Source organism: Kryptolebias marmoratus, linkage group LG8 (assembly GCF_001649575.2).
Source record: "Kryptolebias marmoratus isolate JLee-2015 linkage group LG8, ASM164957v2, whole genome shotgun sequence".
Classification (NCBI taxonomy): domain Eukaryota; kingdom Metazoa; phylum Chordata; class Actinopteri; order Cyprinodontiformes; family Rivulidae; genus Kryptolebias; species Kryptolebias marmoratus.
The window spans coordinates 12,180,020-12,205,954 of record NC_051437.1 but is presented as its reverse complement, the minus strand read 5'-3'; the positions used below and the strand labels follow the sequence as shown (position 1 = coordinate 12,205,954).

At 40.2% G+C, this 25,935-nt stretch overlaps 3 protein-coding genes across 6 annotated transcripts; 1 reads left to right on the top strand and 2 right to left on the bottom strand.

Annotated features, from left to right (window-relative positions):
- Positions 1-1,302: 1,302 nt before the first annotated feature.
- LOC108231989 (B-cadherin-like) lies at positions 1,303-7,941 on the top strand. The gene is made up of 15 exons (XM_037976890.1): positions 1,303-1,518; positions 1,644-1,788; positions 1,889-2,061; positions 2,716-2,847; positions 2,934-3,116; positions 3,332-3,672; positions 3,760-3,902; positions 3,983-4,207; positions 4,310-4,537; positions 4,622-4,755; positions 4,915-5,013; positions 6,023-6,106; positions 6,583-6,672; positions 6,843-6,926; positions 7,071-7,941. The coding sequence occupies exons 1-15, from the start codon at positions 1,360-1,362 to the stop codon at positions 7,386-7,388; spliced, it is 2,538 nt and encodes an 845-aa protein (XP_037832818.1). The 5' UTR covers positions 1,303-1,359; the 3' UTR covers positions 7,389-7,941.
- A 3,570-nt stretch (positions 7,942-11,511) lies between these two features.
- mtg2 (mitochondrial ribosome-associated GTPase 2) lies at positions 11,512-15,087 on the bottom strand. The gene is made up of 6 exons (XM_017409416.3): positions 14,608-15,087; positions 13,779-13,926; positions 13,380-13,495; positions 12,292-12,510; positions 12,066-12,204; positions 11,512-11,974 (listed from the first exon to the last, which is right to left on the bottom strand). Exons 1-6 carry the CDS (start codon positions 14,800-14,802, stop codon positions 11,586-11,588), a joined length of 1,206 nt encoding a protein of 401 aa, XP_017264905.1. The 5' UTR covers positions 14,803-15,087; the 3' UTR covers positions 11,512-11,585.
- Positions 15,088-15,790: 703 nt separating this feature from the next.
- On the bottom strand, positions 15,791-25,921 carry LOC108231927 (SS18L1 subunit of BAF chromatin remodeling complex). 4 transcript variants are annotated; one of them, XM_017409360.3, is made up of 11 exons: positions 24,836-25,921; positions 23,252-23,328; positions 23,082-23,166; positions 22,838-22,964; positions 22,236-22,466; positions 20,455-20,619; positions 19,106-19,207; positions 18,580-18,672; positions 18,360-18,479; positions 18,150-18,277; positions 15,791-17,714 (listed from the first exon to the last, which is right to left on the bottom strand). In XM_017409360.3, exons 1-11 carry the CDS (start codon positions 24,902-24,904, stop codon positions 17,688-17,690), a joined length of 1,224 nt encoding a protein of 407 aa, XP_017264849.1. In that variant the 5' UTR covers positions 24,905-25,921; the 3' UTR covers positions 15,791-17,687. The 4 variants fall into 4 exon arrangements, with proteins under 4 accessions (XP_017264849.1, XP_024860205.2, XP_037832931.1 ...); XM_025004437.2 differs by lacking the exon at positions 24,836-25,921 and adding an exon at positions 24,567-24,810; XM_037977003.1 differs by lacking the exons at positions 19,106-19,207; positions 24,836-25,921 and adding an exon at positions 24,567-24,810.
- Positions 25,922-25,935: the final 14 nt, after the last annotated feature.

Below are 25,935 nucleotides of genomic sequence, written 5' to 3'. Positions count from 1 at the left end.
TTTGTTGTCCTGTTAAAAGTAATCTGGAGCTTCGGATTAGTCTGAAGATGAAAAACTAAATGTTTTCGTTGACAAAACTAAAAATAATTCTCAAATGCTTCCATGGGTTTTATATATACCTTTGAAGTATTATTATTTTGTTATTTTTGCAAAACTTTTAGCACAACAGAACAATGTAAAGAAAGTGGGCATCGTCATGTTTTAAGGGGACCTGAAAGAGGTTGATCTTATCATTTTTCAACAAAAACTCATATCCTGTTCTGTTGTTTTCTTTCTGACCTAATCTGGTAAATCTGTGTGTCATGCAGTCCCTCCCACTCAATGTGCCTTTTTACTGAAGTCCACACTGATATATAGACTTCCATTCAACTCGTTTGAGGAAGAGTCTGTGTGGAAATAAGACCCGATGCATAAAATCATTTTGGATCTAATATGGAGACAGAACTTTTCAGTCTTCTTGTGATACTGGTAAGAACTTATCTTCACCATCTTTCTGGATGTAAAGATTAGTTATTTAAAACATTCGGGACTGATTACATAATTCTGACTTTTACTACGTTGTGTTTGTTTATTTTTTATCAGAATTTTACTCTAAAAATAAAAGCACTATGAAGGAAGATAAAATAAAGCATTATTTTAACTAAAACTGTATATTTACTGAATCATCCACCTCACTGAAATCAACTGGTTAATTATTCTGTTTTGGTTTTGTATTTACCTTTTTATTCAGTGTTTTGTACGGTTAACGCCACACATCATATAACCATCCTGGGCTGTATAAACCCTCATAGGGATCAATGAAGTAAAGTCCGCACACTTATTCGTCGACACAGTATTGGTTTACTTAACGTTTTGATCCAAATTAGATCCTAATTGGATCTTGCTTTGACCTAACAAAGATTCAGTTTGGACTAAAACGTTGTTAAGACCAGTCCTGTGTTGAGGAATAAGTGTGCAGACTTCATTCATTCCCTGTTCTGTTAACTTCACAAGGAAATACCACCTATAAAACTGATCCAATTAAACAACTTGCTAAACCAATGATCATTATGAATGTTAGATTATGTTTGTTTTGTTTCTACTGTTTGGTGCACAATATTTGTACTCTCACATACATTATTCACACAGCCAAAGTAAGTAATATAAGGTCATGTAATATCGTAGTGTCTAGGAGTTCACAGTTCATCAGAAACTTTGCTGAGGCGAAAAAGGTCCTGGCTCATACAGTCCTTCTTTTTTGAAGAAGACTACAGTGGACCTTTTCCATTTTTCCTGGGCAAAGTGAGTATCAATGTCCCACAATTCACTGTTATAAACAGTACATATTTTCAAATGAAAGATTGATGCAAACATTTGCTGATGGTGTTCCAGATAAATGTTGATGAAACCGAAAATGTTATTCAAATACACGGTCAAGGCATTGAGGAGGAACCTCGAAACTTGATAGAATTCAACAAAAGCACAGGAGATGTTTATATCCTGGGTCCTGTGGACTGTGAAAAATATGACACTTTGAAGGTAAGAGGAAAAAAACAAACAAACAACCAAAATGAAAAAATGAAAACATCTGAGCAATGATTATCTTGAAAGTTTATTTTTTTGTGACGGTTCCACAATATACCCGATTTTGTATTTCACCTCAGCTGACCTTTGTGGAACATGACAAAAAAACACATAATAAAGTGTCACAACTGAGCGTCCACATTTATATTGTTGACGTAAATGACAACCCTCCATTATTTGAACATCAAAAGTACAATATTACCATAGAAGAGTCAACATTACAAGGTAAGAGTCTCATCTTAAACAAATACCATGATGAAATTAATTTTATTTCACAGTCTCTAAAAGTAAAACAAAACACCTCTTCCCTTGTAACATTTGGCAGGCACTGACCTGATTACTGTTAAAGCAACAGACCATGACAGCAGTGAGAAGTACAGGAAGTTTACCTTCAGCATACACTCCGTCACTCCTACACCACACGACTTGGAATTTTTCATAAGCAACATGCCGGCTGATTTTGGAAGAATTTCTTTCAAAGGATGTCTGAACTATGAGGTGAGAGTTCTTATAATTTGATGGCAAAATAGCAAAACAAAACAAAACCTTAAATTCGAACAATATTAGTTTATGTTTCAAATACAACTGTTATCATTAGCAGAAGACGGTAGACATTTGGTAGGAATTTATAATATTTTAAGTTTGAAAGTCAAATTTTCAAAGACAGATTTCAGAACTCTCAAAGGGTTTTTAATCGCTCGCTGGTGAAGGTGAAGCAATGAGGTTTTTTGCCTATGCCTGTGTGTTTGTTTGTAACGTTAGCAAAATATCTCATGAACAACAGAATGGGTTTTTATGAAATTTTCAGAAATCAATTGTAGATATCAATTGTGCTGATATCTACAACTGATCAACTTTTGGAGTCAATCCAGTTTAAGACGGCCAAAGACAGCTGACCTTAGAAAACACAAAAATGTGTTAATTTAATAAGATTTACATCAAGACTCATTGCCAGCTATTAAGAAAAAATCAATTTATTAGTGCTATATAATGTGTCAACCTATTGAATTATCAAACCACTTTAGTTTAGTTTAGTATACTTCCATATAACCGGATAACAGTTTGTTCTAAATGAACTGATTTAATTTTGTCATAGAAAAGCCTAAGAAACTTCAGACATCCTAAAACTAGGTTTGCTATTTATTCCACCAGAAAGCTGAGAAATACGTCCTTATTGTGATGGCCACAGACGACGGAAAACCAAAACCACTGTCCAGCTCCTGCACTGTCATAATAAACATAGAGGACGGAAACAACCACCTTCCTGAGTTCATAAAACAAAATGTGAGCATCTAGTGATTTCAGATAGCTAAATATATGATACTTTCAAACACATTTATTACATAATCCTCAACATTTTTGTGTCCTAGGCCCCAGAAAAAGTGAAAGAAGGACAGGAAAATGTTTTTGTTTCACGTCTACAAGTTGCCGATAACGACACCAGAGAAACAAGAGCCTGGAAGGCAAAATATAAAATCCACGGAGACAAAAACAACAATTTTAGAATCACCACTGATCCCGAGACAAATGAAGGTCTATTGTATGTGGAAAAGGTATTTTTTACCTAAAGTGCTATGGTTGATCACCCTCCACCTTTACCCTGATACTTTTAAAGATGCATGAAGTCTGATGTATTTTTTTAAACATATAAAACAACATTTATAATAAACTTTTTAGTATCGTGACGAAGACCTACAAGCTGTTGTTGACTCCTTGTCAGTCTATCATCTGGGATACTTGAGCCTATTTTTTTTCTTCTTTATAACAGCATCTTGACTTTGAGGAGGATCCGGTGAAGAACATCACTATCACTGCAGAAAATGAGATCCCCTACTACATGTGCAAAGTGAAGAATCGCAACGCTGTTGGTCTTTGGACGATACAAACAGGAAATGAGATAATTTTTAGTGGCGCGAAAATAAGAAGGCATGAAGACGGCACAGAAAAGACATCCAGCTATAAAATGACTGTAAACGTGGAGGACGTCAGTGAGCCTCCAGTCTTTGACCGACCTCAGAAACAGATTTCTGTGCCAGAAAATGTTGAGGCGGGGCAATATTTAGAGACATTTTCTGCTAGAGATCCTGACATCAGTGGAACCAAAGTAAAGTAAGTATTGAAGGCACTACAGGTCAGTTCTTCAAGAAAACAGCTTTCTGCAAGAGTGAATAAGAAAACGTCGACCTTTTGTTTCAGATACATAAAAGGAGAGGATCCAGCTGATTGCCTGACAGTGGACCCAGAGACAGGAGACATAAAAACATCAAAGAGCTTAGACCGAGAGTCTCCCTTTGTTAAAAATGGAGTATATGTAGCCACATTATATGCAGTTAAAGATGGTATACCTTATTATTTTTCATCGCATATATAATTTTGCCATCACATTACTAATATTGTACAACGTGTGTTTGCAAACAAGGTGAACGCCCACTGACAGGCACAGCAACTCTCAGCATCCAGATTAATGACGTGAATGACAATGCTCCGTCGCTGGCAGTAAGCTCTATTGACATGTGCCAAAGTGATGAAACCTCACAGGCCAATATCACAGCGCTGGACCTGGATGAAGAACCCTATGTCGGGCCTTTCAGATTCAAACTTCTTGAAGATGTAGAGGACAGGTGGAGGGTTGAACCTAAACAAGGTGAGCTCATTCACTCAACAAAGAGGGTAAGGCTTGTTACTAAAGAGTGTCACAATTATTTCTTACAACATAACCAAGTATATGTTTGTTTTCTATGTGTAGGGTATTCAGTCTACCTAGTGAAAGAAAATAAAGTTTATTCTGGACATCACGAGTTGCTGATAGAAGTGTCAGATCTTCAAGGAAAGACGGCTGTCCACAAACTGTCCGTTACTGTGTGTGACTGCTTGAACGTAACACAACCAAACTGCAGAAACCTAAAAGCTTCTAGATCCACATTAGAAGGAGCATCTCTGAGAATATTGTTTTTATGCATGACACTGTTTGCAGGTAGATAAAAATCGGAATTACTGATCAATCATCATCAATATGATCGTGACAGTAATTTGTGTTTGTCTGGTCTTTATTCTCCAGGTTTGCTAATTGTTACTCTTCTGGTGTCATGTAAGTATAAGAAGCTGCAGATTCCGATCACAATCCCAGCAGACAATTCTGGACATTTGATAATAAGTAACACCGAGGAGCCGGGAGATGACTGCAGAGTAAATATCTTCATTTGAAGTTCTTTCTATTGACTTCTCACACACAGATGCATACTAAAACATGCACAACGAAAGATAAATTATGGAATATATTTAATTGACAGTAGAAGCATTATTCCCTCAAAATAGTTTTCTGTCAATTTTGCTGTCAAATTTTAAAACTGTATTTATATGTTGAAGGTGCCCTTCGAGCTGATAAACAACAGTGAAAACGAGGAACAGATGCTGATAAGCTCTCAAGTTGTGTGTATGACCACGGCCCCAGTGAGTGTCTTAAAGTATATACTAATGAACTATTTTCTTTAAAAAAAAAAACAAAACTATTTTTAGCAAACAACTCAAACAAAGCATGGCTCATTGTGACAACATTGAACACTGGTTTTGACAGTGAGCAGCTGCTAGAAACTGACAAAATCTTAGGACTAAATTTACCTACTTTCTGCAGAAAAGAGACAGTATTTCCCCTTAGAAACAGGACCTGGCTGTCTTCTTTGAGCACACTGTGTAGTCGGGCTGTTACACAAACATTTGTGTACCCCCATCTTTGTGGGAACCTGTTAATAATAAGATTTATGCATTTCCCCCTCGCTTCTGTCTTAAGCATAAAGCGTAATGGCCCATGTCTGGTTCTCCATTTACTGTGCAGGAGTGTATTTCAGCAGCGGTGTCCAATCCTGGTCTAGCATCAGTCTCATGGTGCTTTGAAAATGACCCAAGTAAAAGTCTTTAAAGACCGTGTTTCTATTGCAATATTTTTTTTTGCTTTTTAGCGTCAAAAATAGAAGAAAATATGTGAATAAGTGTAAGTTTATTGTAAATTAATTTTAAGAAAGTATATGTGTATACAAAAAAAAAATAAACACATGTAAATGTGTTTATTTCAGAGACCAGTTAAGTTAAATAACCGAATGATCTCATCTACAAAAATTTAATAACTTATTTTTCAAAGGCCTTACTAAACATAATTACATGGATGTGAACTAGTTAATTTGGGAGCACAAATTTAGCTCTAAATTTTCACAGGTTGAACTACGAACAAGAACTAAGTTTTAATTTGTGTGAACTGAATTTTGAATAGTTTAACTGAGATGTGAACTTGATCAATACTAATATATAGACAGATATTTTGAAAAATGTAGATTTTTAGTTATATCTAGGCATGCAAACATTTTTGAAGTCTTTACTGTACAGCAAAGTATTATTCAATAAAATGTATACAACTGTAACTACATAAAAAAACAAAACAAAATAAAACTGTATTTGTGTCTTTAAGGTGCCCTTTGAGTTGGTAAACATCAATAACCATGGAGAACAGATGCAAATAAGAGCTCAAGCTGTACCTGTGACCACAACACCAGTAAGTGCTGTAAAGCATGTTATAATGTCCAGTGATAACATCTTCACAAAGCAGGTTTTATAAAATCTCTTACATCTTATGATAAATATGGACTAATTCCACCGGTTAATCAGGTATGCTATACATTCATTCAACATATACTCAGCTGACACTTGCTTATTTAAAGCAATGGTATCCAATCCTGGTCCTCGAGGGCCACTATCCTGCATGTTTTAGTCGTTTCTCTCCTCCAACACACCTGATTTGAATGACTGAGTGATTAACAGGCTTCTGAAGACTGAAGACCTGCTGAAGAGCAGAGAAACAACTAAAACATGCAGGATAGTGGCCCTCGAGGACCAGGATTGGACACTACTGAATGCACAAGGTCCTGTATTACAATCCAACAAATCAGATCTGGATTCAAGTTGCTCCACAGCTTTAAAAAATATTCACGCATGTAGTTAAGATATAAACCATTGGCTCTTTCTCCCCAGGCAATAACAGACACTGTAGGTAACTTTGAAGCGTACTCGAATGGCAGAGAGTATGGAAAAACAAGCTCTGGAATGACACATTCAGTCACGGTACTGAAATTCTTCAATTTGTTGTCATGCCTTGCTATTATTGCAGTTTTTATTACTGAATAACTCTGTTTGATTTAAAAGGCTACGTGTAAATTTGCCAAACCGCAATTTTTTTTTTTAAATTATAAAATATTTTTAAGGTATTAATAATTTAATGTTTTCTTGACAAGTCCATGAGCCAGCAGTGGAAGATTTCCCAAGGAGTTACATCATCTATGGGGCTGAACAACCAGCTGGGAATACATAAAACTGTGGTACTTCTATATATTTCCATATACTTCTAAATCTTGACAAAAGCACCTGTATTATAATAAGTCAAATGTTGTTGCATAAAAACTATTTTTAGTCTTCTGCTGCTTTTTTTTAACGGGTTTGCTGCTCTTCTTCTGATTTTCAAGGACTGGATGAGACAATATCATCTTAAAATTCTACTAAAAAGGGCACTGGAAAAAACCCTGGACACTCTGCACGCACAAGGCGAAGAACTAGGTGATTATGAACCAGCTGTCTACACTGAAGAAGGAGACGAGGAGCACGTCAATGAACTTGATGCCATCTCTATTCCTGAACTTTCCTTTGACCCAGACTTAAACCTGGATTCCAGGTTCTTTCCTCTGGCTTCAGTCTGTTTGCCTGATGGCATCACTGCCCAGAGTACAAAGAATGAATACGCCAACTCTGTAAAGCATGCTGCAGAAATGTGGCATTTACCCTGAGTAGCTACAAGAAGACTGCTTTTCTTGTTGTACATAATTACCTCCTCCAAGGAGGTTATGTCTTCGATAGTGTTGGTTGGTTTGTTTGCTTGTCCGTCTGTTAGCAAGATTACTTAAAACCTAAAGTACAGATTTGGATGAAACTTTCAGGAGATGCTGGGGGTTGTCACAACAAACTATTTTTGGTGGTGACCCCGTGCTCTAACTCTGCAGCCATGTCACGTAGGAATGTCAAGCTGCGCAGCTGGACACCTCATGGGTGATGCCTGTTGCTTTCAATGTCACAGGGTCAAAGGTCACAGGTGTTTCATTTATTAAAACCATGTCTGTGCTCAAGCAGCTGACCCCTTTGTTACCTCCGCCGAACAAGTCGTACTTGTAGGTTTGCTTGTCTGTCTGTTGTTTATGTGCATCTTTTAATTGCAATTTCCCCCCGGGGATCATTAAAATATTCTGATTCTGATTAATGACGCTGCGGTCCGGGCGGAGATTTGTGCTCTCCATGTGCGTCTAGTTTTCTAGATTTTTAATTTCAATGTTTTTTTGTTTTTTATTCCTGGTGAAATAAAAGTAAAGAAAGAAAGAACAGTAGAAAATTTGTCATAAGGTTTTTTTTTCCTCCCCCCCACTTTTTATTTTTGCTGTTTAAAAGTGTGCACTTGTTACATAATAAAGGAGGACCCGCTGTGTGTTCAAATACAAACTGAAGAAATAAATGCTCACCGTCTGAAGCCAGTAGATGCAGGGTCTGTTGTTTACTTGGGCAAGTCTGGAGTGGAATTCAAAACTTATACCGGGAGGATGCTTCTGTTCCATCTTCTAAGATTTATTTCCATTACACCTACAAGAAGGAAGACCAGAAAGACAAATAAATAAATTTAAAATATTTCATCACAGCTTTTGTCAACACAACAGACAAAACCAGTAATTTAGAAGGAGATGATCAAAACCTGCTGCATCAAAGTCCCTCTGAAAGCTACATTTTCAGTGTAAAAGCCAAGCATTATTTAAAAAAAGTAATAATGGATATTAACAGTGAAAAGGAAGCCAAAAGGATGCTTGGTGTCCAAAGAGATTAATTCTGGTTTTCCCTTTGCTTAAAGCAATTCTGATGATGTACATCGACAGGAAGTGTTATCCATCCTCAAGTGCCCCTCTCTTTAAAGACACTTTAAAAGAGCCAGAAGCAAATGATTTATCCAGTATTCAAATCTTAATCCTTCAGTGTCATCTGTAGACCCCAGCAGCCTCCCACCAAGCTCATATTTTTGTGAAAAATGCACCGTGCATGAGTTAAATAAGGATGCCTTACGTTTGTGTCTGTATGATAAAAGAGAGAACAGTTGTGTGGATTGATTTATGGACCTCCTTAGAAACTGATCCTCAGTGTTAAGATGGGGTCGTTCACGCAGGGAGGATCCGACTCACAATTCAATACCTGTGTTTACTTTGTAGAGCAGCTGCGACTGTTTTGGTCATGCATGGTCATGTGTTAGATGTCTCCCTGCACAGATCTGGTTCAAATGATTTAAATGATGCTTCAGCATGTCCCATATTCATGCACAAGTCTGTTAATGACCCCTTCATTAGAATCAGGTGTGTCAAAGCAGGGAAACACAACATACAGGACGGTGGGCCCTAAAAACACCAGGTTTGAGACCACTGTTTTGTGATGTAAAGCTCTGGGACATTTAGCAGAGGAAAAAAAAAAGTAATATAAATAAATTATCTTCTGTCTGATATGTTGTCTGCTTACCTTAAAAACCAATAAACTTTGTCACTACCGAACATTTTCTTCATGTAAGAATATTACATGCAGTCAGGAGAACTAAAGCAAATCTTTACGGCTTCAAAAATGCTGTCTTATGTTTATTTAGTTAACCTAATGAATAATTAAGCTTTTCAACAAGTTAGGTTTAAGACTCTATAAAGCTGAATGTCTTCTGTTAGTATTTTACTGCACTATTTTGCACAAATAATAACTGTTTGACCTGAACTAAATTCACACATAAATAACTGCAAGTAACAACCAAGCACTGGCGATACATTTTCCTCAAAAGTGAAAGGACTGTAGACCCAACCTGGAGTGAGAGGTCGGTTCATCTCACAAACGGAATCATGAAAAGTATATATATTTTTTTTTTTATGTAAAAACTATTATAAAACGGAGAGTTGCCGTCTATTTGTGATGAGCTTGGTCGCAGCTGCAGCAGCAGGACGTTAATTGCGAACCTCCTCAAACCACCCGTTCATAGTAGGTCAGTTCCTTTTCTGTCAGCCGGGCGATGACCCGGTTATAAGAGGAGACGAGCGGGAGGAGCTTTCCCATAAGCGGAAGGTGGTGCCATTGAAACAACTTGGTTTTGTTTATACCCGTCACGTAGTTGAAGTGGGCGAACGCCCGCTGGATCCGAGCGGGTCATCCGGCTCATAAGCAGTAAATTACAAACTCATCCTTCCTGGAGACCCGCTTTGTTAGACAGGCTACAAATGGCGCGCAGCCAGTGTTCAGAGCCGAGTGTCTCGCTGTAATACAGTGCTCTTCTGCCCCCCAGCGGCAGAACTCGACTATGCAGCTGTAACTTCTCGACAGGAATACCGTGCTTTTTGTTTATTTTTTGAACCAAATTTTATTTGCAAATATGATGCATAGTGAATATTTAATGTACAAGTCCCTTCTCCACCTTGAAGCTATCTGTCACTCCTACAGCACACCTCACCACTGTCCTGCTGTCCTCATACATGTCCTGCTGTCCTCACCACTGTCCTGCTGTCCTCATACATGTCCTGTCCCAGTCTACCATAATTCTCTGTCACTCCAGATGTCCTCATATAACACCGCAGCTCCTCCCTCGGCATCCTACCTTAAGCTTTTTCAGAATCCACAAAAACAGAATGAAGTTCTTTCTGACCCTCTCTGTACTTCTCCATCAGCATCCTCAAAGAAAAGATGGCATCTGTGGTGCTCTTTCTTGGCATCAAACCATACTGCTGCTCACAAAAAGTCACCTCTTGTCTAAGTCTAGCTTCCACCACTCTCTCCCAGATCTTCATCGTGTGGCTCATCAGCTTAATTCCCCTGTAGTTGCTACAACTCTGTACATCACCCTTGTTCTTACAACTTGGCACCTACACTTCTACTCCATTCCTCAGGTATTTTCTCATTCTCAAAAATGCCATTGAATAATCGAGTCAAAAACCTCACTGCCATCTCTCCTAGACATTTCCATACCTCCACTAGTATGTCATCGGGTCCAACTGCCTTCCCCTTCTTCATCCTCTTCAAAGCTCTCCGGACTTCATCCTCACTAATCTTTTCCACTTCCTGATCCACAGTTTCTGACCTCTACTCTTCTTTCCCTTTCATTCTCTGCATTCATCTTCCCATCACACTCTTCTCTCTTGTTAGAACAATACCATTTTTATCCTTTCCAGCCTGACCCCTCCGTCTCACCAGTCGATATAAGCCCTTCTCTCCTTCCTTAGTGTCCAGCCTCTTGTACAGCTCATCATACGCCTTCTGTGTTGCCTTTGCTACCTCCCTCTTTTTCCTCTATGTTGCATCTCCTTACATTCCTGTTGACTCTCTTCAGTCCTCTCACTGTCATATTTCTTCCCAACTAACCTCTTCTTTTAGATGACTTCCTGCACTTCACTATTCCACCACCAGTCTCTGTCCAGATGACACACAAGTACCTTCCTACCTGTCTCTCTAATCACTGATGCTGTAATACCCCAGTCTTTCTCACCACTGGAGTCTTTTAACAGCTCCTCTCTGAACTCCTCACAACATTCTTCCTTCCTCAACTTCCACAGTCTCCCTCAGGTTACATCTTCTACACAGAATGCAGTCTACCTGACCTGGCTCAAATTGGGCTTGGTACCTGAAGCATTGTATGAAAATCATCCCCAATTTGTTAAATCAGTGTTTTTATTGTAGACCCAAGTTTTATAGTTCATTTGCATTGAAATAGTAATAACTAACATTCACGAGTATATCTTTAGAATATCTATTGATTAACCTTTAACTCTTAAGCTCTTATAAACAATAATGTCATTGAATGGTATAAAACCACAGACAAACATGGAGCATAATTGTAATAAAGAAACACACAAATGTTTGTTTTGTTTGCGTATTTATTACAAATTTAAATACATTCAAAATGATCCAGTGCTAATTGGATAAATAAATGTTTCCTACCACCTGACGGGTTTGTCTTCTGAGCGACTTTGCAGGTACCCATCGTACAACTCCCTGAGATGGAGGATGAGCTCCTCCGTGTTTTGTCCAGTGAGCGCAGACACAGGAATGACCCTCTGGGTAACGTGGCTCTTCAAAGTCTCCAGCTTCTCCCGGGACCCAGGGAGGTCCATCTTGTTGGCCACAACGGCCTGAGGCCGCTGGGATAGACCAGGCTCGTACTGGTCCAGTTCATAGCCCAGGTGTTGCAGCTGAGTCCAGGGCTCTGGCGCCGACAGGTCCAGAACAAAGAGTAGGAAACGACAGCGCTCTATGTGACGCAGGAAGGAGATACCCAGGCCTCGGTTTAAATGGGCTCCTCGGATGATGCCTGGGATGTCAGCAACTGTGCAAAGCAAACGTAAAAAAAAAATAAAAAAACATTTACAATAATGTAAATCTTTTAATGCATTGATGATCTGCTTAAAGCCAACTACCTGCAACCTGCTCGTGGTCCCTGTACTGAACAATCCCAACATGTGGATTGAGCGTCGTAAAAGGGTAAGCAGCCACAGCGGGCCTGGCGTTGGAGATGGCTCTCAACAGGGAGGACTTCCCCGCGTTAGGAAATCCAACCTGAAGGCAGACAAACACACACAGCTTAATGCGGCTCAGGCAGCACATTTCCCAAGAGTCTGCTCAGAAGTAGGGTCTTCCTCCTACCAGGCCGGCATGAGCCATGGTGCGTAACTCTAACTGAAGGAGCCGCTCCTGGCCCTGTGTGCCCGGGGTGGCCGTCATTGGGGCGCGGTTCTCATTTGACATGAAAAAACGATTTCCCTTTCCCCCGGACCCGCCGAACACCGCCACATACTCCTGGCCGTGCTTGGAAAGGTCCGCTATGGTTTCCCCCTGCTCCTTCACCACCGTTCCTAATGGCACCTGAACAAATGGAGGAGGTAAGGCGAGGTCAGAAAGAAGAGGAGAAACAAAACTTGTGCTGCTATCGCTGCTGAGGCAGACGAGACTGTTTCACTCATGTCTGTGAGTCTGTGTGTGTGTTTGTGTCTGTCTGTTACCAAAACATCTCATGAACCACTTGATAAAGTTCTACGACACGTGAAGAAAGTAATTATCGCATGTACATCTGTAACAGATTAACTTCTGAAGTCAACCTGATTCAAAATGGCTGCCACAGCCAACTGACCTTCAAAAAAAAGAAACAAAAACAACTGTAGCTCAGTCAAATTTACAATTATTGACCTGAAATTTGGTGTGGCAGTAGCTGAGACTGATTCCCAACACAAATTCTGAGCTCAAAAAGATTTCACATTTTACCATTACTTATTCTGAGTCGACTCTGTCTGTCTGTTAGCAAAATATCTCATGAACCACTGGACTGATTGTAATGAAACCTTCATGAAATACTGACTGGATGCACATCTGCAACTGATTAACATTTGAAGCTGACCCAATTCAAGATGGTCGCCACAGTCAATCTGCCTTGAAAAATGTAAAAATGGCCACAATTTGCTCAATTTTACAGAAAAAGCGCTAAAAATCCGGCGACCGACTGAAAAAGTGGGTCTCAGTCTGGTTGTTTGGTTCCGCACCAGGACTTGCTTGACTGTATTCACACCCGCACAAAAGGTCCGGATCAACGGGGGAAACGAACTCTGGTCCGATTAAAGCGGACCAAAAGTTTCAGGTGTGAATACACCCTGAAACTCCGGTGCGCAAGGCGGCGGGGGATTTAGAGTCCTTCAAAGAATGGTAGGCCTTTAAGTTATGATGAAAACGTCTGGACTCACAGAAACGTAAGTTGTGCTGCCGTTCCGACCATGACAGTTCTTGCTGCGACCCGACTGCCCGCTCTCTCCTCTGTACACTGAAACCACTGTTGCCAATGATTTCACAAACCGGTCAGCTGAAAGCAAAAAAAACAAACAAACAAAACACAATTTAAAGCGCATCAAGCAAGCTCTGTAAATTCCTGTGCTACTCACAAAGTGAACTATTTGTGAAAGTGACTGTTAATTATTAAGAAATAATAATTACCAGCGTCATTTTGCCCTAGAAATATATTAGTGAAAGTCTTTAAAACCCATTTACTTTCATCCATTGAGGCGGTTAGTTTGGAGCAGATCGTGTTAAAGTTATTTTCGACACGAGGCTAATCATAGCAGCACACATCACTTTAACCGACTCACCCTTTAAGATGATGCTTCCTCCGTCACCTCCATCCCCTCCATCCGGTCCGCCCCACTCTTTTCGGGGCTCACTGTGGAAGGTGCAGGCGCCTTTCCCACCAGCACCAGCCACCAGCTTCACGCGGCGGTAGTCCACAAAGTGACGCGTCTGGGATTCAGGAATAGCACGATGTGAGAACAACGCTGAAAAGATTTGGAGCTTTCCCTAAAGTGATCGTGATGGGACACTAAAGCGCAAACTCTCGGGTGTTTTACATGAGAAAGATTGATCCCAAACTGTTGGTAAAGTTGAGGAGTCAAAGCACAAATGTCCAGATGTTTACTGGAGAATTTGCAAAAACACAACCAACAACATTTTCTTCAATCAGCATAAATTAAACCACTGGTGATCAAAAGCACATTTTACACCAAAAAATGTGCAATTTGTACCAGACAATCACCTGTTTAAAGAAATTAATACAATTTAAAACTCAAATGTGCCTTTTCACTATGGTTTAAGTGTGTTAGGGTATCCTTTGTGGACAATTGAACTGGGATAAAATTATGGTTACTTTTTATTTCTCTCTTTTCTTACTGAATGCTGTTTTACGCCAAGGATATTTCACTATGTGTAGTCTTACCAGGTGAAAAAAGCACATCCTCCATCTGCAGATGCAGAAAACCTATTTACTACCTTTAATAATGTAACTCTGTGAATACTATAGAGGTAAAAGATATGTGTGAGTGTTTCAGCTACTTTCTTCTTGTCCTCAGATCAGACTTTATCGCAGCTAAAAAACCAACAAGCTAGCTTTAAAGATCGGAAACAGATAAAACATAAGAGACGTACCAGTTTCTTCTCAGACATTTCTCTCTTCTTCGGGTTCTCTCGGGCTTTTCCGTAAAGTTTCGTGGAGGTGCAGACCTCTCTGACACCGCCTCCTGTGTGTCTCAACATGTCCTTTCCTATATCTTGTCCTGAACCGCATCTTAAACATATCTCCGCGGAGAGCCAACGAGCTGTTAAAAACCTCGACAACAACATTAGGCAGGCAGAAAGTTAAACTAGCTAATGGCTAATGGTGGTTTTCATAAAGTCACGTCGACCGTTCGCCGGAATAAATGTCACTACGATCGAGAAATCCCCAAAAAGTTTAAAATAATCGTCTAGAAAACCTAAACGCTGTCTGCAAATTAACTGATACATAGCTCGTAAATCAGTGGGGTTATTTCATGAGGGGCATAACCTCAGACAATATCTTTAGCATGTTCAAAAACATCGCATGTTGACACGCAGTACAGCGTACGGAAGCTGCGCTGGGACATACATCTTCTTCGCCTATATATTTGAGGTTTTACAAAATCTTTTTCGTCTCATTACTGCCACCTGGTGGCTTCATTCGTCCATTACAGTGCTCATTCTGCAAACTACGGCCTACTAGACAGATTATAATGAATCCTTAAGAAAGTTATCATTGGTTGTTTATCAAAATTGATTAAACTTGGAGTCAGCCACAGCCATTCGACATTAGCCAACACCAAAAGGGCTTTAACTGTGGTAGTAGCTGAAAGTTATTCCAAAACTAATCTGAGCGTGACATCTTGTGAGATCACATGAGATTGAGCACAGTTATTTTGGAGGTTTAACCAAAACAACGAGAACGCCTTCATTTCTCAACATAAACTGAGATCAGAATTTAAGTTCTCAAAACTAAATTAGTTTAACACAGAGGTCTTGATAGAAGCTTAAAACAATGTCAGTAATGCTATTTTCAATAATGAAATGTCTGTTGTACTGGATTATTGTCTACACGAAACACCATAATTTATGAATAGTCAGAAGTCTAACCTAGTTGTCTATTTTTTTGTCCTTACAGAAAGTCCTGAATCACCAAACCACGTCAGCTACAACATCCTGCCTCAACAAAGACATGTAAACAGATTACTCAGACTGTTGTGATAATAATACAACTAAAAAATAACTAGTAAAACTTTGACTAGTTTTTAACAAAAGCATAAAATCCAGACAGAGCTATAGCTTATTGTTAGTTTATTTTTCTATAACAAATAGTAACAAAAAGACAGCAGAAAAGTTTAGGTCTTACAACAGATACAGTAAGTAAATGACATTCATTTTTTGATTTTGCACATCTTTCTTTCAGAAACATATTGAATGTACACACACACACACCCTCCCACACACAAACACATACTTGAACAGGACGTAGCACTCACGAGCGAGGACACACTACATCGATCTGGAAGGGACTCTTCACAAATGTTCAGCTCACAGAAACATGAGACACTGATAACAGCTTGTTACAGGATAAAGAAGCCTGTGATTGTCAGTGTTGAGTGGAGTTATTCAGCTGTTTGACAGCCAGGCGTCTCCTGCTCCTGATTCACTCAGCAAAAAGACTTCAGCTAAACGTGTCGTTCTACTTTCTGAGGTAAGCCGGGTTTTAAGAGAATACTGCGTAACCGGACCCATGTGCAACTTACATATTAGATCACTGATCAGGCTGTAAGAAACAGTAACTCTGAGGTGTTTGCTGTATTTTCCTGTTACTTTATAGAATAATAAAAAAATAATAATGCATGACGTTTTAGTTGAATGGATGGACTGAAGGCCATAAGTGATAATAAAATATTTTTCTTGATGATAAATACAAAGTAAACTGAATAAATACAAAGAAAATGTTCTTAAACATTACAACAGTTTAAAACGGGAAATAACCCGACATGAGATAATAGAGACAGCCCAGCCATCACCTTTGCCTTAGTGATGAACCAAAAACTGTAAATAATCCTGAACTTTTACCATTACAGTGACCTTCAACATAACAGACTGAGTGTATTGCACTTATTAAAGTTGAGGTTCTGTTCCTGGGTTACTTTGGCTTTTTTGAGAATCACTTCTGGAAACAACAACAACAACAGCAACAACAAGAAGTCACAACACAAAGCAGAAGACCAAGAAACACTGACGCTGCAAAATAAAGTGCTGACAAAATAGAAATGTTTGTTTTTTTCTTTTGTAAAAATGATTTTGAGAAGCATCCTCTTTGTTCTGCACATTCTGTATACCTCTGCAGAGTAATGACACAAAAAATATAGGGTCAAAAATACTGTCATGATGTATGCTTATAATGTACAATGGTACACATTTTTATATCTTAATATCTATTGGGCCGATGACATGTAGAAAGTGAGTACACTTAATGTACACCTTGTGCTCACAGCATCACGTCACAGTTTGACTAACACAGACCCCGACCCTCCCCCACCACACACACACATTCCCCCTCCGATTCCATCGGGTTAAAGAACAGTTTCACCTTTTATGAAATTCATTTCTCCTGTCGCGAGATAAAAAAGTGTCTCTTAATGCGAGAGCTGGACACGGGCTCTTAAAAAATGTACAAGAACATTTCCTTCAAGGCTAATTGGCTTTTTATAGCCTGGCTTTTAATGTCCTGCCTTGTGAATGAGATAAACAAGGAAATAAAAGAGGCTTTTAAAAGGAAATTAGCAGCAAATGCACGAGATGAGAGGCAGACATTTGAAAAGAAAAGAAAAAAAAGGAAACCGAGACAATATAATCTCCAGGTGGTTGACACATATACCTATTACCTCCCATTTTCCTTTTCAGTAGCTGATCTCATCCATATAGAAGGTTAACTATTCAGATTTTTCAGCTACCCTGACTTTTTATAGGTGACTAGTAGCATTTTTTTGTCTTCAACTATCAAACCTGCAGGAAGGACAGAAGCATCATATTTAGTAGATTATCTTGTATTCATTAAAATCCTGACTAATAAGAGTATATTGGATCAGATGCAGAGAGATCTTCTCCTCCATGTGATGGGCACATTATCGACGTACTGTTTCATGTCACATTTTCTTCAAACAGCAAAACAACATGGTGCCTTATTGTGGATAATTTCCATATTGACCCTGAAATGCAAAAAAAACATACTCTCATAGACAGTGAAGGTACACACTTGAAATATATACCAGTACTTATCTGCATTGCTTCAGCAATCATTGATTTTACTTAAAAATAAAAAGGCTCCTTTCCCAATTCTGAATAAAATGTCTTTATCGTATTTTCTGGACTATAAGGCTCACTTAAAAGCCTTCAATTTTCTCAAAAAACGACAGTGCGCTTTATAATCCGGAGCGCCTTATATATATAAGAAGTCGTAATGTTTGCCTTCTAGTCCGGTGCGCCTTATATATGACAAAATTCTAAAATGGACCATTCATTAACAGTGCATCTTATAATCCAGTGCAATCTATAGTGCAGAAAATACAGAAAGTCAGTGGCTTATTTCCAGCAGCTTGTATGCATCTTTTGTTGTTGCTGTTTAAAGATTTTTAGTCATGTACCTGCTCATAGGTGTAGGGCCTCTGAGTTTGCACTCCGGAGCCTCCTTGGGTAGAGCGATACGACCCGTACTGTTGGTTTTGTCCCTGCTGGTACTGAGAAAACTGGGACGACGCTCCCTGGCCAGGACCTGTAATAAAACGTAACCATCACGTGACCATTTATTTTCTCACAGAAGTCTCAGAATATGACACCGGATGAGGTCCTCTCACCGTATCCCTGAGGCTGCCCGCTGTAGCCTTGCTGAGAGGAATACTGCTGCTGGCTGAAGGGCTGCTGCTGACCAGAACTCTGTTGGTACGAGGCCTGCTGCTGGCTGTACTGAGAGTTACCTGTCAGGTATGCATATCGGGCATTGACAACATGTTGACTTATTGAATGAAATAAGTTGTGAAAACACATGTTAAAAAATTAGGAGGAAACATTTTTTACCTCCTTCATAGTAATGCTGAGAAGATTCATCAAACGACCTGTCATAGCCTTGTTCACCGTATGAAGACTGTTGATAAGAGTATTCACCATGACCTGCACAGAATATGATTTAGCACAGACAAACATGAAGCACTGAAGCAAATGTGACGTATGGGAAAAAAACCTTTTGTCCACCAGCTAAAGCTTAAATACATGAGCAGCAACAGAGTTAGGGAAAAAAAGACAAAAGATTTCCCCCTTTCCTCAACTCCCTGCTGCAGCTGTTTCTGAAATCTGAAATTTCAGCACACCAAGAGGGTCAGTATGGACACAGACACGCTGGTAGACAACAAAATTGAGACTCATGTCAAACTTTGGCATTTGTTTTTGTTTTTTTAAAGATAATGACGACTGGAAGGAAAAGCTCAAGCTTAATCAGTAAATCTAAACTTGTGGAATTGTGCAAAAAGGAAATATCATGATCCGCAGCGATGGTTTGGTGTCTTTGAGAGGGGTGTGTATAAATTTAATGGATGTGCACGGTTACCATCAGCGTAATACTGCTGGTTTATGGGCTCGCTGGAGCTCTGAGTGTGTCCATACTGCTCTCCGTAGAACTCGTCTTGTCCCGTGTAGTGTTGTGCAGATCCTGCAAGACAGGCGACACCACGATCGGTTAAACAGCCAGGGGCGCCTCCAGAAAGCTGTCAAAGGGATGGCCAGGTGGGGGCCACTGTTTATCTTGGGGTGGCACACCAAAACCAAAAGCCATAATGGAATTTCAGGAGCTTTATGATGTTGTTGTTTAATATATGCCATTTGAAAAAATACCGCAATAAGGGAGTTTGGGGATTAACTTCAGTTTTCTGCTAACAAGCAGATTACACATTTAAAACAATCTGGCCAGGTGTGTGTTTTTTATAATTTTTTCAAAAAATACAGTTTAGTTATGTACTGTATTTTACTTACTTTCTTTTGTAGTTTTTGAGGTGAAAATTAGGACTACAAAAAGACCACTGTAAGTGAGTGTCTGAATTCTACTTGGTGACGGTGTGCAGAAACTCCAGATTTTAGTTCTTATGGGCTTTAAAGATGTTTGCAATCAAACTAAGTAAGAAAATCACCGGAACTAATTTCCATAAAAGATGCATGCAAGGAGTAATTTCTTTTCCAAACCAAGCAGAGGTGCCACAGAAAATATTTGCAGCAAGCGAAAAATACCTTCACAAAAACCTAAATTACATTTCAAGGTATGACCAAATGTAGATGAAGCAAAAGCCCTAGCAACAGTCTATTAACCAATCAGGGAAAGGCTGGGGAAAAGGCTTACCTATGGACACAATTATTACACTATGCAGCTCTGCTATTTAAGGATAATGATGTGCCAGACTGTGTAAGGATCTACTATGGCCTGTTGAGCTGGAATACAGATTTTCATACATTTTATAAATTTACTCCCTTCTACTGATCTACACCTATAAAAAGACATCACAGGACAAAGCAGAGCTATAATTAGTAACATGCTGAGCCAGCAAAGTAAGAGATTTACAGAGACAAGAACCTAATTCGACAGAAATACTCTGAAGGAAGGTAACATAGCAATCCCATCATTTCACTTTAGTTTATTCAAGTCACACACACACACACACACACACACACACACACACACACATATATATATATATATATATATATTAAACTAACAGAATGTCATCAAGAGTCACACTTGGAAATATGCTGCTCTTTGCAGTCTGTCGGTTTAACGGTTTAACTCGCGCGAACCCACAAACAGACACAACACGATCACCCTTTAGTGTTAGCACAAAAACCCAACTCAAATGAACTCCCTGAGCTGAGTGCCATATCAAATTAGCGTAAGGATGTTCTCCCACCTACCTTGCTGAGAGGAACGGTAGGATCCCATAGCCCTCTGGGACATCATGCTGTTTCCTTGGCTGCCCTGACCCATCATGCCCATTGGCTGCTGTCCCTGATAGTGTTGGCTTCCAGACTGGGCTGACGAGTAGTGGGGAGGGGCCGACTGTTGGTGCATCATGGAGACTGGAGGAGGAGGTGAGGGAGTGACCTCAAAGATTAAATGTGGTCCATGCACTAGCATTCATCACAGAGCTCTGAAACTGGCACAACTGTGTGTAATTGAAAAAAATTAGTTGGGATTTTCATGGCAATCAGAACACAGAGAAAAGCCAAAGTGGTCCCGTACCAAACAAGATCTCATACAGCAAAATTCTCTTTGAAAAGGTGCTTTCAAGATGTCACTCAGAGTTAGAAATGCAAACAAAGCCAGGAAAGCAGGGGCATAAACAGAGATGCAATAAGTACACTTAGACATCCAGAGAGTTTAGGGCTGCATGTCAGGGTCAGGAGTAAGATATTAGGAGGGGCTTGAACCTGAAGGAAAGCAAGAAAACATGAGGCGGGGCACCTCTCTGATGAACTGAATGTGGACAGAGTTTTCACCAAAGCTGTGTATGTCAACAAGCTGTATAATCAACGGGGCACTTGTCATGGAAATACACTCACTGACAAAAAACAAGTTAAGTATACAAGCGAGCGGTGGAAATAAAATGAAGCTGCAAACGTTAAAAGCTTATGTGACTGTATTCTAATGATTACAACATTGGATCAAATGGGTAACAGAGTTGGTAGTATGAGCACATTGCTGGTCCCAAGTCAGCAGAGTGTGGCACCCCTTCGAGCCTGGATGCAAGCAGTGCAAAACGGAATCGTCCAGCTGTTTGACAACAGGCCCTCTAACTGGTAACTGGCCCATGACATCTGATAGTTCAACATCAGATTGGAGTGTCAGTCTAAGCTGATCCCACACATGTTGGACTGGGGAGGGATCAGGGAACCAGACTGACAATAGGAGGACCTCAACATGACTCTGGCAGCCCATCAACGCATGCGTCATGTGCGGACAGGCGTTGTCTTGTGAAAAGCCTGCACCAGGGATGCTGTCCTGTGCTACGGCTCATCACACTGAGGCCAGGAGGAACACCAGTGGGTTTCGCTACATTTGCAGAAGTGGTTCTTTCCCCTCGCCATTGCCATGCATGCGCACAATGATCATTCACAGCAATGCAGAAGTGAGATTGATTGTTGAACATGACATAATGCCGCTCGTCGTCAGCTAGATATGGGAGTGGTGCTGATGATGTGGGGCGTTGTGCATGACCTGTGTCCAGATAGCAAGTGCACATATAATCCGGTTCTCTTATGCTTCCCACACATTATGACAAACCTTTTGGTGCGGCCTGCGGTTGGGCAGCAGAAACTTTCACAACATACGGGTGCCCTCACGGATTAATTTGTTCCAATGTCAGGCCACTGTCACATCTATACGCTCCAAATGCCGGGCAGTTATACAGTGTGACCACCTGGCTTCATGCAAATCCACGGTGGGAACTGAAACGTTACCATCTGGGAGCTTACCTTTTTTTTGTCAGTGAGCGTAATCAAGTATGTCGCTCCAAATGTTCAAGTATTTCACATATAGTTTGAAACAAATATAAGAATTGTCCATCTTGTTTACTCAAAACTCTTTCATCCTTTCCAAGTGTCAACATCCACTTATAACAACAAAGGGGGAAAAAAAATCAGATTTATGAGCCTGGTTATATTGCTTTCTTTTAAAACAGCTAGACCTGGCTCACCTTGGCTGGGCTGCATGTTGAGGTTGCTGCGGGAGGAGGAGGAGGATGAGATAGAGGATGAGGACGTGGAGGAAGAGGAGGAGGAACCATAACCAGGCCCAGGGCCCTGGATCATACTGCCCTGAGAGGAGGGAGCAGCATGGCTGTACCCGGAGACCGAGCCACCATAGCTGCCGGTGGAGGGAACGGCCGACTGATGGTGACCAGACTGCATGAGGGCGTGGCTGGGGCCTGATGACACACACTCACAGTCAGGGGAGCCTTCTCGGGTGTGGGGTCAGGTTAATCACAGTCCCACATTCAGTTCATCCCAAATGGAAGCTCGAGGCGCTCGTAAAATGGCGCGACGAGGGTAAAAATGATTCGAAGAGAGAAAGAAAGCAGAAATCGACATAGCTGCAAAATAATCCGGCAGTCTTTCAGCTAATAATAAAAGATATTTGCAGGCATTTAGGTATTAACGATGGGAGACTGATGCAGACAGGACATGCAGAAAAAAAAAAAAAAAAAAGTCAGGACCAGGTCAGCACTCGGGTCAGGACACAAACAACGCACGCTAAGTTTGCTTTTCTTTAACTCCAAAATGCACAGTTGTGACTAACCATTACTGATTTGGCTTTGCATCACAGATGTGGGTGGCAGTCCTGGTGCCATGTTGTCATTGAGGTTGTTTGGTACATGTCCCCCGCTCTGGCTCATTCCACCAGGACCCATACTGGAACCGGGGGGCTAAAAGTAAAAAAAAGGAAGAAGAACTTAATGATGTCATTCCTCACGTCTCATTTGTCTTATCGAGTCATAATGTGGTGCTCTGTAGACGCTTCCGAAACCAACAGACAGACTTACAGCCGGCAGGAGTGACTGCAAGTTCTGATTGGAATCAGCTATTGTGGCCAAGTAGACGAGATTCCTGTGTAGGATCTGCTGATACCTGTGAAGGAAAGGGTTTGGAGAACTTTTAATTTACAACATTTGATTGTAAATTATGTCAAATAAATATGACAAATGAAACCTACTGTGTGCATTCAGCTGTCTTGCCTTTGCTTTGGTAATCCATAATACACTGTATTAAATGATGATTTTCATCCAGCATCTGTGGAAGTCATGAAACAACTTCAGCCTTTAAGTGCATGGAAATTCATGAAAGTTTTCCAAAACTTTAACCAGTTTATAAATACTGGGTCACTTATTTTATGATCCTGTGTGTGTGTGTTTGTCTGGGACTTTAGCAAAATATGAACCACTGAACTAATTTTAATGCAACTCTCAGAACGTAATCATTAGCTGGAAAACTGACTAACGTTTGGAGTCAACCTGATTCAAAATGGCCACCACAGTTAAGCAACCTTAGCAAACACAAATATAGCTGTAATTCAGACCATGGTACAGATACTGAACTAAAACTTGATGTGGTAGTAGATGAGAGTCATCCCCAACACATACTCCAAGAACTAACTGATGTCACAAGGTCTGTTTGTGAACCGTTGCCACTGAAGTCAACTCTGTTTGACTGTTGGCAAAATATCTCATGAACTACTGCTTAGATTTTACTGAAACAATTAGAAAGTAATCATTGGATGTACATCTACAACTGATTAATTTTTGAAGTGACTCAAATTCAAAATGGCTGCTGCAGCTAACCGACATTAAGAAATACAAAAACAGTTCTAACTCAATCAATTTTACAAATGCTGAGCTAAAACATAATGTGATGGTAGCTAAAAGTCAGTTATTACAAACTGTATTTTAAGCTCTTTACATAGCACGACATATTTGCATAAATGTTTGGCATTAACTCTTGGAGTTGATTCTATCTGTTAGCAAAATATCTCCTGATCCACTGATCAAACTTTCGTGAAACACTCAGAAAATAATTGCTGAATGTACATCCACAACTGAGTAACTTTTAGACTTAACTCAGTTTAAGATAGCTGCCACAGCCAGCTGACCTGATGAAACACATAAATGGCTATAATCTGTCAATTTTGAGATACAGAAATAGGATGTGGTAGTAGCAGAGAGTCCTCCTCAACACATACTCTGAGAGCTAACACATCTCGCAAGATCTTGCGTGGGATCAACATTTCTTTAAGGAAGGTTTGACCAAAGCGGCTACAACTCCTTTCTTTTCCGTCATAGGATGCTTTTTAGATTAAAACTCTGGCGTAAAAGGCGGCGGGCGACACGCATTCTTTGCTACACCTTCATCTCTTTTATTCAGTCGTGGAGCCAAACGATTAGTATTTAAGGAGACATTCAGTCAAGAACAAAAGCAGTCCCTAAACCCTGTGAAGGTGGTGCTTTTTTTTCAGAATTCTGGCAAACACCAACCCCAAAATGGAAAACATCCTGATTCCCCAGCATCCTGTGGAGGCAGACACCCAGTCCGAGCTGAGGGCGAGCGCAGACACCAGAGGACCGACGCGGCTTTGTTTGGTTCGCTCCTCCGGCTGACTGGAACGTCACATTAAAGCTACCAGTTGCCATTTCTTTTGATATTCTCCTCAGGCTACTTTCTCCGCGCTCACACACACACACACACACACACTCATCTACAGTGGATCAGACGCTCTGAGGGTTGTTGTTGTTGTTGTTTTTACCTTTTGAATAGTTTGCTGTGTCACCTCCCCTTTACTCCTTGGGCGCGCCGAGGAAAACGCCACCGACATTTTGTCATAAGGGGAAATAAAACGCGCTCCTTTTATTCTAATATTTCTGATCTCGAGCGCTGCCTTCTATTTGGTTACATAGTTTCTGCACAACCAGAGAACAGCGAGAAGGGGAAGGGGTGGGGGAAGAAGACAGCGCCATCTCTGCCGCCAGAGAAAGGGGAAACTGGAAAGCGCCTCACATCTGAAGGAAATTCAACACGAATTTTTGTTGGGTTTTTTTTGGTTAAAGTCTTCTTATCCCCTGCTACGAATAAAGGCCAGGAATAATAAACGGTAAGGTGTTGGGAAACATCCCTCTCCCTCAGTTTTTGGTACATCCCAGTGACTGGAGCCGACCGCTAAACGGGGGGATCCTTTGACTCCTGACAGCCAACCAGTCCGCAGGAGGCTATGTGCACTGTCCAGTGCGCAAACGCTCTGAGGGAGTCGTTTGGTAAAGCTGGTTTTAGTAGCCCATATATATATATATAGACTCATATTTTAACTGTCTTCCCCGCCCCCAAAAAAGTATAAATATTCCGTTTCCCTGCTAAAAATATTTGCAAAATTGCCCAGAGTTTGCAGTTTCATTACCAAGACATCTCAAAACTGATAAATATATATATATATATACACACACACACAGATTTGTGCGCTGTGCAAGTCTTGAATCATGCCCCGTTTCTTTGTTTTGGTTCTGATTTTTATGGTGTTTAAGTATATTTATTGGGGTTTATTTTGAAAGGCATTTTTTTTGCTTTTTCATGCTCATATTTTCAGCCCAGTACAAAACCATTGTTTAAGACACTTAACACTGACCTATATAGGATTGTGCCAGTGGTCAGCAGAGCACTGGCACCACTGTAGTCTTGACTTTCCCACCTTTATTGTTTTTGTTTCATTTCCCCTTTCAGCCTGTGATATTTCAACTTTTTATACTCCATTGGCATGACAGTCACTTCAGATCACTACATCCATTAACACTGCCTGGTTTTGGAATAAGCACATAAGTAAACACACCCTCACATCAAAAAAAAAAAAAAAAAAGT